This window comes from Equus asinus, chromosome 13 (genome assembly GCF_041296235.1).
Source record: "Equus asinus isolate D_3611 breed Donkey chromosome 13, EquAss-T2T_v2, whole genome shotgun sequence".
NCBI lineage: Eukaryota > Metazoa > Chordata > Mammalia > Perissodactyla > Equidae > Equus > Equus asinus.
The window spans coordinates 9144960-9155845 of NC_091802.1; the positions used below are offsets into that span (position 1 = coordinate 9144960).

The following is a 10886-nucleotide window of genomic DNA, read 5'->3' on the forward strand; positions in this document are numbered from 1 at the left end:
TATTATTGTTACTTTTTCTTGCTGAGGAAGATTTGCCCTGAGCTAACAACTATTGCCAATCTTCCTCTTTTTGCTTGAGGAAGATTCATCCTGAGCTAACATCTGTGCCAGTCCTCCTCTATTTTGTACGTGGGTCACTGCCACAGCATGGCCACTGACGAGGGGTGTAGTAGGTCCATGCCTGTGAACTGAACCTGGGCTGCTGAAGTGGAGTGCACTGAACTTAACCACTAGGCCACAGGGCTGGCCCCCCATTTTTAGTTTTATTCTGCTTAATATCTATTAGTTTATAATACAAATAAAAATGGGGGAGGGATTAACAGAACCCTAAAGCAGAAAGGAGTCATAACTTATGACTGACAACCACCCTTCAAGCTGTGATAAAAGCTAAGAGTCCAAAGACGCTCTGTGACTTTCCAAATCCAGATGCCATAATGGACTCATCTGTCAAGTACCTGCAGCATTTGACACGTTGCTCCCTTCTCCTTGAAATAGTTGGCTCCCAGGACACCACTAGTGCTCCTAGTTTCCCTCCAACCTCAGTGGCCACTAATTCTCACTCTCCTCTACTGGCTCCTCATTCCCCAGTGTCTTATTAGGAGCGCCTGAAAGCTTGGTCCTTTGGCTTCCCTTCTCGGTCTATAACTAATGGCCTGCTGATCTTAGTAATTTACAGTTTAAATGTCATCTGTATTCTTTCAACCTCCACATTTATGTACCTAGCGCAAACTTCCATTCTGAATTTCAGACTGTGCTTATTCAGTATCTCCAGTGATGTCTAATAGGCATCTGATATCTAATAGGCATCTGAAACTTAATATTTTCAAACTTGAACACCTGAACTCTCCACCCAAAACCCCCTCCTACTGCAGTGACCCCTCTTACAGCTAACAGCAATTCTCTTCTTCCAATTGCACAGCCAAACTCAAGCAGCAGGCAAAATGACCTCTGAGTAGCCAGAATGAAAGTGAAAAAACAGACAAAAACAAAAGAAAACTATTAGCCATTTTAAACTTTGCTAGAGAAAACCTGAGGCACTAAGTCGTGAAAGGCTTGTTCATCCAGTGTCTAAGCTTAGAGCAAAGTGGAAGAGCTTTGAGACTGCTAATGCAGATAGGGGCACTGACGTAAGCAGAGAAATGGGAAGAAGAGAGGATAACTCGGGAAAAGAGACTGGGATACAAAACGTGGACTTTAGTCTCAGTTCTGTCTGTCAGTAGTTATATGATTTAAGCTATGTAGTTTAATCTCTTTTGGTTCAGCTTCCTTATGTTTAAAATTAAATGGTTTGGCTATATGATCTCTAGGTCCCTTTTGGCTCCAGTATTCTTTAAAGCAAAGTACAGCCTGACAGTGGAAACTAAAAAGCAGAGACAAGTCAAGACGTATCACAGTTTTTGAGACCATTTATTGTAGAGCCAGATAGTGTCACATCATGCCGATAACCCCCAAGGGCACCTTCTATTTTCCAAGCCTTGAATGATATTTAATGTTCCAATGGTAGCAAAAACACCCCTACTCCATCTACATATTTTTACATTAGGGAAAGGTTAATAAGTAAAAATTACTTTTATAGAAATATAATGTTTATATTATCAACCATCTGAATAGCCTGCCATTTTCAAAGAGTTTTCATGTATACAATTTCACTGATACAATATTGAGAAAACTGCAGTTTGTAGGGTCAGCATTTGTCCAGTCACACAGCTCAGAGAAACAAGAGGCAGAGTGGCATCCCGTCCTGTGATCCTGAGCCCAGCCTTCTCATCCATTGGGCCACATCCATTTTAAACCAAGGGATCTAATCTCAGCCCCCAAACCAAGTACACCAGCCATACTGCAAATTCAAATTCAGTTCTTCATGTGTGTGTGTGCGTGTGTGCAGACACACACATGCGCACACACCTGCATCTGAGTGTATTTTAAGCACCTCCAGATTCCTATAATCTCTGATGGCAGTACCTCCGTAAAAAATGATGCTAAATGAAAACAGCATAAATTTTATTTCCTTGCGATCACATGGTAAACAGAGTTATGGAACTGAAGTGCCCACGGCCAGCTGGGTCTCTAGCCGTGTCCCCTGTCGTATCAGCCTTGCTGCCATCTGGGCAGCAGAGGGCTCATTTGGTGGCCACTGCACTGACAGGCAGGTCTCCTGAGGCTGAGATTTGGTGTGGGGCCTGGACTGAATTTCTCATTTAAATATTACTACATAAACTGATCCCACTTGGGGAAATTCTACTTTGAAACCTAAAAGGCCAACTCACAGGCCCTAATATATGGCAAGGGTTTTTTGTTATTTTACAGTTCTTTCCTGACTCACCCTTAAATGTTAATCTTATATTCAGATTGTTTCTCAATAAAAATTTTTAAACTAAGCATTCATTTTCTAGAAAGAGGATATCACAATACAAATAGTTAATATGCTTTAAAACCTAACTTTTCCCATTCTCTAAAATGCTAGTGTAATCAAATAATTTAAATACTTACTCACAATCACCACCTTTTCTTGGTTTGTGTCAGAGAATGTAAGAACTTCATTCAACCAGTTCAGCTGTTCTTGGCTGAATCCTCCATTAAACTGGACAAACTGGGGCTCAGAAAGTCCTGAAATGATCAGTTAGACCCGTCAAATGTCATTTTTTCACTCATTTGGGCATTTGAACTTAGCTAATGTGGGGACACCTGTACTTTTCTTTAGGAATATTTGGCAGCAATTAACTTAAAACAGGAAACCATAAGAATTTAGAGCAACACACAAATGAACCAGTGTATCTTACTCCTCATCTTGACACCCTCTGCTTGCTTCACTAGCTTCCCAGTACACTGAAGACAAAACACAGACTCCCTCCTATGCCCACTGAGCCACGACAATCACCTGGCAGCCACTGGCCCTTTCCTGCGTCCTTCAATAATGCCAAGGTCGTCTTCTGCTCAGTGCCTCTGCATTTTTCTGTCTTGAACAATCGGCCTACCCTGCTCTTCCCAAGAATGACTCCTGCCTGTCATCAGGGTTCAACTTAATGTCCTTCTCCTTGGAGAGGCTCTCTGTGACCACCTAAACTAAGACGGTACCCCTGGTCCTTCTCTATACTTTTTTTGTGGTGGCATTTATTACTGTGCAAATAATCCTGTTTCTGTTTCATTTATTATCTGTCCTGCCCACCTAAGTCTCTTGTTCCCTCCACTCCATCTACAGAAAAGGTGATAATGTCGGTATTGCCCCAAGCTCTGAATAACTAGCCCTAGAAAAAGTGCTAAACCCAGAAGAGGCATTCAGATCTGTCAAATAAACGATTCTTGAACCAACTGCAACCAATCCCTGTGCCACGAGACCTGTGAGAAATCCTGACCCTGAACAACAGCGACAATATATTTTTACCTTCATCGTCCATCCTCCTGCTGAATAAAAGGTAGCTGAAGAATTTAAAGACAATGTATTAGATTGTCAGTTCAAAGGAATAATTCACCTTGAGGACTATTCAATTCCGTATTTGGATTGTGCTCCCTCAGCATCTGCAGACACTGCTGGTATTTTGGAGAAGACTGATCCACACCCAAGACACTCAAGTCATAAGCATCGAGTAAAATGAACCGGAATTTAGGGAATGGCACAAAATGGTAAGCATAATAATCCTCTGAAGGCATAGTCTCAGGATGATGTACAATGTGATCTTCTAGAAACTTCGTGTTAAGTTTGGAGTTTGTTAAGTAGTCTCTGCTGAAGTTGTAGAATTCGTGATTTCCCCACGTATGATGGACTGGGGCTTTCAGCGTTTGGAACGTGCTCATGACAAGTTCTAGTGATTTTTCTGACGCTTTATACTGCGCGTTATAGCCATCGATGATATCTCCCAGTTGCAGTACACAACAGGGTGCGCTGCTTTCTTCATTCCAGTGTTCAATGGCACCCCGTAAGTGAAGAAGACTGTGTCTGTAGTACCTCCGTCTGCTTCCATGGAAATTATAGCCGTCTTCTAAGTCGGCATACTGAATATCTGCTATAACTCCAAAGGAGAAGAGAGGTTCTGAGCTCTCACTCAGGGTTCCAGGATTGGGCTTATCATCCATAACCTCCAAACAAGTTTCTAAATAAACTAAATAAAAGGAAAAAAGATAACTAAGTTATAAACATCCTACCTTTCTAAATGGACTAAAGAAAATGATAAAATGAATATTAAACTTAATAGTTAATCCACTAGGTAGCTTGGCGTAGAGAAAAGTGCACAGGCATTAGAGTCTGATGGTCTTATGTCCAAATTACCAAGTCCTCGAAATGCTTCAGTATTCCCATCTGTAAAATGGATGATAACCTCTATTCTTTAGAAGAGTAACAATTTATAAATACCCTATTAATGAACAGGCATTCTAATTCTAGTAAAGTCAAACTCAAATCTGGTATAATTTGTAATTATTAAGAAATATACAGGGGCCGGCCCAGTGGTGCAGCGGTTAAGTTCGCACGTTCCACTTCTCAGTGGCCCGGGGTTCATCAGTTCGGATCCCGGGTGCGGACATGGCACGCTTGGCACGCCATGCTGTGGCAGCTGTCCCACATATAAAGTAGAGGAAGATGGACATGGATGTTAGCTCAGGGCCAGGCTTCCTCAGGAAGAAAAAAAAGAAAAAAAGAGGAGGACTGGAAGTAGTTAGCTCAGGGCTAATCTTCCTCAAAAAAAGAAAAAGGGGAGGGGGCTGGCCCCGTGGCTGAGTGGTTAAGTTCGAGCGCTCCACTGCAGGCGGCCCAGTGTTTCGTTGGTTCGAGTCCTGGGCGCGGACATGGCACTGCTCATCAGACCATGCTGAGGCAGCGTCCCACGTGCCACAACTAGAAGAACCCACAACGAAGAATATACAACTATGTACCAAAGGGCTTTGGGGAGAAAAAATAAAAAATCTTTAAAAAAAAAGAAATATATACTAGTTTTAAACACACACATACGTACACATACATACACATACACACCTTAATCCAGAAACACCAAAATAATGCTATCAAAGGCTCAGGATTTGCGGGGAGGGAAGTTGTATATTACACTCATTCATTGCACTTTTTACATTAGATGCCTGCTATGGGTACTCTGTATCAGGCTGGATCTTTTCTCTTTGTTGGCGGTAGGTCACCTGAAATAACTTCCTCTTATTTTGTATCTGGAATAACAGAGAGAGGCAATTAAGATATGAGAGGAATAATTTTAAACAAGCAAAAAAATCTGGCACAAAAACTATGACACTGATGTGACTATTTTCATTTCTGTGAGTAGTGGTTCCTCGTTCTTCAACAGCTAAATTCTAATTTGAACCAGGTTTTTAATCTGGTTCAAATTAACTCCCCTCCCCTACAACCAAAACAGGAAATACGTAATCTTTTTTTCTTACACATGATTTCTGCCCTGCCTCAGTGGCCAAGAAGAGGTTTAGACTTGAAAAAGCTATTATTTTATTAGACTGATTACAATCTAAATTTAGAATCTCTTAAAAGAGCCAAGAACACTAAGGATTAAAATAAAAATCAAAGACCAAGATCCTAAATTATCAACTATTCTGGTTATAGAGGCTACAGCAATACATTGTGCTGTGGTATCTAGGTTTATTAAAACCTAGTTGTTTCTAAAAATTCATTTGGAATTTCTAAAATTACTTTCAGACTCCTGGTCTCCGGTCATTTGCCCAATGTACTTACTGAGTTCTTTTTAATCCTCTACAGACTTGTGAAATCCTAATTGTCAGTGCTCCTATCAGAGCTGAAGGCCACAACTCCACAACTGACAATAAGGGCCGGACTTCAACATGACTTATTTGAGAATTAGGGGCCTCTTTTTATTCTAAAACTGTTGTCACTAATGGCACATTTTTTATCTAATCCACCCAATTATGAGCTTCAGCTACTTTCCTTTCTTCCTTAATCCAGTTGGGTATAATTAGCTCTAAAACAGGTAAAACAGCACCAGAAAAAGGGAGAGAAATCCTGGAAAATGACTTGGTGTTCTTATACTGGTTTTTCTTCATTTGCTCATTTTGTCCTGCAGGCCCCATCTGAAAATCCTACCAGATACCAAGTCAGTTAGTATGTACGAGGGGTGGCACAGATGAGACATCTGATTGGAAAGCTGAACTCAGATATAATTACAATAAATACAAAACAACTAAGTTAGCTGAAAATCTCTAGTCTTACTAGGTTTCAATATTTGCCATTCCAAACACAGATTAATCAAACCAGAAGATAATTTAGCAAGCGTATCACTGGAATGTTATTACCAAAGCTTAAGAGAAAACTGTTTCTGGGAATGCTTTTATCTCCTGCCAAACAAGCTTGTTCGTTTTTATCTTTAAACTCAGAGACTTTCGGGTGATAGCATGTACTGTGGATCTCCTGGAGGGCATTTAGTCCCAATTAACTTGATCTTCTCCAGTAGACAGCTGCTATTTTGGTCTCCCCAGCATTCATTTCCTGTCTTCTGGTAACAGCCCCCTGTCTCTTCAGGCATCCACCCAATTCCTCATTCTTGTTTCATATGGTTTGACCTCTACCCACTGGCTGAGGAAGGAGAAAGCGAGACACGCAACCCAGAGCAGGCCTATAAAAGCCCAGTTTCTCCCTGGTTAGTTAGGGGTAGGCATATAAACAAGCAGGGTCAATAAGCATCAGCCCTGGGACTTTGGCTGGAACAACTTAGCAAAACTACAGAAAGTACTTCTGCTGAGAACTAAGATAGGAGTTGCTGGGGAAAAGTAAACTGAAAAAAAAACAATCTAGAAGGAAGCAAATCTGAATGATGGAAAGATGTCAAGTCCTGGAAGCATCCGCTGATTACCTGGATGCACCTGTCCCTTCTAGGACTACCCTCAGTTATTTAGTTATGTCAGCCAATAAATACTCCTTTGAGTAAAGCCAAATTGAATTGGCTTTCAGATTTCTGTCCTGTGATACCAAAAGTCCTGTCAGATACACCTTCTAAGGGAACACAGGTCAGTTTAGGGAAACACAAGGGTATACTAAGATTTGCCAACTTTTTAAAGAAACTTACGCAACGTGGAAAGAAGCAGCAAGGGCCACACACTCCAAAACAGTAATGTGTTCTGGGGTAGAAAACAGATCCAAAATACTGAAGAGATATAGCTTTAAAAAATAAGGGTGAGAATAGGGAACATTCAGTTTTATTAAATAAAGAAATTATTTTGAAAAACAGAAACTTAAATTCATACTGGGATCTGTTAAGGAAAAGATAAAAGGCAGGGGAGGAGGACAAGGCCACCTTCAAGGAAAGACAGGATCAGGAGTAAGGCGGGGCAAAATGAACCAAGTGGGCATGGGGCTGACTCTCCTGACTAGTTGAGAGTCTTTTATTTGATGGTTCAGGGAGGTGGCAGGAGCTCAGAAAGATACCTGGTGGACCGAGGGATCAAAAACTCAAAGACACCTCCAGTGGGGAGCCAGAATTAATAAGCATTTCAATGCCATAGAAATTTTTCAAAATACTCCCCATCCTCCACCAAATACACACAAAAATGTGGGTGAGTAGAGGATAACTGCTGAAGCTAGTACGGGGTACCTGAGGTCTATTCTCGCTCAAAGTTTTTAGTAAACTTTGTTCTGAAAGTTTTGCCTGCACCATTTATAATATGCTAAGTTATCTAAGTTTTAGTTAACAGGTATTATGATGAACTGCTGAAAGCTCTGAAATTGAAGACCTGGAACTCAACTGTAATCCCAGTTTTTCCTAGAGCAAAATAACCCTCACCAGCTGTTGTGAGATTCAACAGAGTTATAAGACACGGTAATCTACTTTGTAAATCATAAAGCACCATATGCATGTTAAGAAAATTATTTTTTAATTACACATCTGACACTACATCTGCCTAGTGAACCTTGAGATAACTGAAACTACTACAACTTTTTATACAACAGAATCATGTAGAAAACTTTACAAGATTTTCTCCAGAAATTCCTACAAAAAGTCATGGTGTGGGATAAGCAGCCAGCATTTTGTGAAAACCACCTTTCATCAAGATTTTTAAGAAAAGGAAGAAATACCCAGAAATGGTTACTTGCTGAAAACTTGCTACAAGGTGATACTAATAAAATTTCTGTAATAAGACTGGCAGAAGGCTGAAGTTCCTTTTAGACTATTGTCAAAGGCAAAAACAAGGGTTTGGGGGGTGACAAGTCTGGACATTAGTAAGGGGAGACCATTTCAGGGAACTACTGCAATAGAGAGGCGCTCAAACCCAAGCCAGAAGACTCTTAGGCAAGCTGTAGGGGAGCCAAGTTTTTATATGCAGAGCCCATATAGGCAGCTGTGGAAAGAGGAACGGGGTGGCTTTGAAACTTCACCATGCTAAATATTGCCCTAACAGCAAAGGTGAGGCAGGAGATGTCTGTGGCTAGGCACATGGGGCAGGAGTCTAGACTGGGGATGAAGCAAACAAGTTGCAGGGCTGGAAAGGTCACACACAGTTCGGCCTACCTGTCCTAGTCAAAACAGCCTCAAGTTATGTCGAGCACAAAATGTCATCGGCCTTGTCACTACTGAGAGAACAAATATTAGATATTATCTATGTCCTGTCTCTTTCAAGAAATCTAAACTGAAAGAGGGAAAAAACCTCATTTGGTGATCTTGGTGGTTTAATGGTAGTAATAAAAGTGCTAGGTTTACACTAGATAATGTTTCAGATATCTTTTAACACTAAAGTTTCATGGGTCTGTAACCAAAGGCCCTCCAGGACCAGTTCAACAGACCCCATCTCTTATCAACAGAGTGATTAAGAAGTGTCTTTCAGAAAAACTGCAAAGTCAAGTAGCCAGAGCATGCGTAAAAGAAGAAATCGTGACCTGAAACGACCTGGGAACTAAAGATCCTCCTCCCCACAGAACCCAAGGACCGGGACATGACCAGAACTTGAAAGTCGGACTCTTTTATCAGAAGCGAAGGGGTCCCTCACTGAGGAAGATCCAGTATTAAAAGTCCTCCCCCGCTTTACCATAGAAGTTTAGGAACTTCATCATAAATGTTTAAAGCCTTACCATAAATGCTTGAAACCCACCAATCAAAACCTGTCTCACCAGCATTTCTGCAAGCCAGCCAATTCTCCCTAACCTATTAAATTTCGCCCCAAATCCTGAATTGGGGAGACAGATCTGAGGGCACAAACCCCCTGTCCCCCTGCAGATCAATCTCGCAAAATAAAAGCTGATTTCTCCCCAAAAGCTGATGCCATAATTAAGTGGCTTGTTTATGTGCATCGGGCAGAGAACCCCAATTTTATGCGGTAACAGGTCCATGAAATCAGGCTCAGAGGTGTTGTTAGCAATTCACCCAATGTATAGTTATAAAACCCCTACTTTGAGTCAGGAACTGTTTTAGAAGCTAGTATTTTATTTAATAGTATAAATTTAATATGAAGAGGTATAAAAATGCTTTGATAAATAAAGGGTCAAACTATTAAAAGAATTACTTTGGCAAATAAAATTTAACAGATCAGCTGAAAACACTGAATTCAATTTTAATTTATATGACATGTGTTCAATCAATTAATTTACAATTGAGCAAAGAGATGAACAATAATTTTATATGCTCATTGCCTCAGTACTTCTGTGTCTTTTGTCAATTTAAGGAATAAGTTCTCCCTAGGCAAACAGATACACAGAATTAAGAGAGTAAAAAGATCTTACCCACGGGCAAGTGAAGACAGAAACATTAGTTTGATTAAGAAGATTTAAAGTGCTGAGCAAACATTTACTTCGAGCAGGTATTTCAGAAAATTCCAGCTCAACTTCGAATCAAGAACCATGGGTAATACTCGACTACAACTTTACTGCCTTAAACTGCAGCAGCTTGGCTAATTATGCTGGCTCACAGAAAATACACACGCTCCAGTCCCACAATCATAATCATTTTCTTTTTCTGTATTTTGCAAATCCACCACGGAGGTGAGTAGGGGTTAAGACTGCAGCTACTGAGACAAAAATAGAGGCAGGACAAATGAATGCGAGTTAAACTTTCACAAGGAATGAAAATAAACCCACGAATGCTCTTGGCCTCATTAATATTCTAGGGCTGTAACCAACAAGATAAGCAGTCCCAGAGGAGGAACTCATCAACAAACTTGACATCACAAAACTCAAGGGGGCAGTGGAGTCAGCGAGAGCATTTTAAGAAACTGGGGCCCAGGGAGACTAAGTTAAGGGATGGATCTGACGCAGTATATACTACTTCGTCCAGTGCTGTTGTCTATAACTAAGTTACATTATAACCTGGGAACAACTAGAAGCACCAAGCACTTCAGTCATACTTGTCTATCCACCCTCATCACTCAAATTATCCTTATTAGCAATTTTTCTTTTTTTAAGTCAAAGACTATATCAAGTGCCACGGATCCGCTTCTATGCCAGGCATGCAAAGGCGTTAACAACCTTGCACTTCCATTTGACCGGCCTCCAGACTGGGCTGCACGAGGGGGACAAGGGTGGGGATGGGGGCTTCCCGGCCGGGCGGGTCTCCGGGCTGTGCTGTCTTGTCCTCGAGGCTGGGGATGCCCGGCGGAGCGAGGAGCCGGCTGCAGGCGCCGAAGCCCCGAGCCTCCGACCGGCGCGGGACGTCCCCAGCGCTCAGGACCGCCCGTCCCAGCCGCGCAACACGGATCCCGAAGCAGCCCCTCCTCGGGGCCCTGCTGTCCATCCCGGACCGCCCGGGCCGCGCAACCCCAACCCAACCGCGAGGGACACCTACCGCGCGCCAGCTCCTCGGCCAAGGGCTTCCTGACTACAGGCTAAGCAACCGCGCCACCATCGAGTGGAGCGGAAAGAGCGGCTCCTTCTGACTTCCGGAGGAAGCGGAACCGGCCCCGGAAGTCGGGGGGGCGGGCCGAAGGAGGCGCGGTTTCCT

General features: G+C 42.1%; 1 protein-coding gene across 10 annotated transcripts in view; it reads right to left on the reverse strand.

The window, feature by feature from the left end:
* ADPRM (ADP-ribose/CDP-alcohol diphosphatase, manganese dependent) overlaps positions 1-10852 on the reverse strand; it is a 123715-nt gene extending 112863 nt beyond the window's left edge. For 3 of the 10 annotated variants that reach the window (XR_011493441.1, XM_044745858.2, XM_014864158.3), the window contains exons 1-4: positions 10731-10847; positions 4967-5151; positions 3471-4097; positions 2491-2607 (exon numbers count right to left, since the gene is read on the reverse strand). Coding sequence is in view for 8 of the 10 variants with exons in the window: in XM_044745858.2 (XP_044601793.1) it covers positions 2491-2607; positions 3471-4071 (718 nt within the window). In the remaining 2 variants the exon portion in view is untranslated. Of the gene's footprint in view, positions 1-2490; positions 2608-3382; positions 4098-4966; positions 5152-7028; positions 7121-8468; positions 8527-10730 lie in introns of those variants that run through there. The other 7 variants (XM_044745856.2, XM_070482002.1, XR_011493442.1 and 4 more) reach the window with 7 other exon arrangements.
* Between the last annotated feature and the right edge of the window lie 34 nt (positions 10853-10886).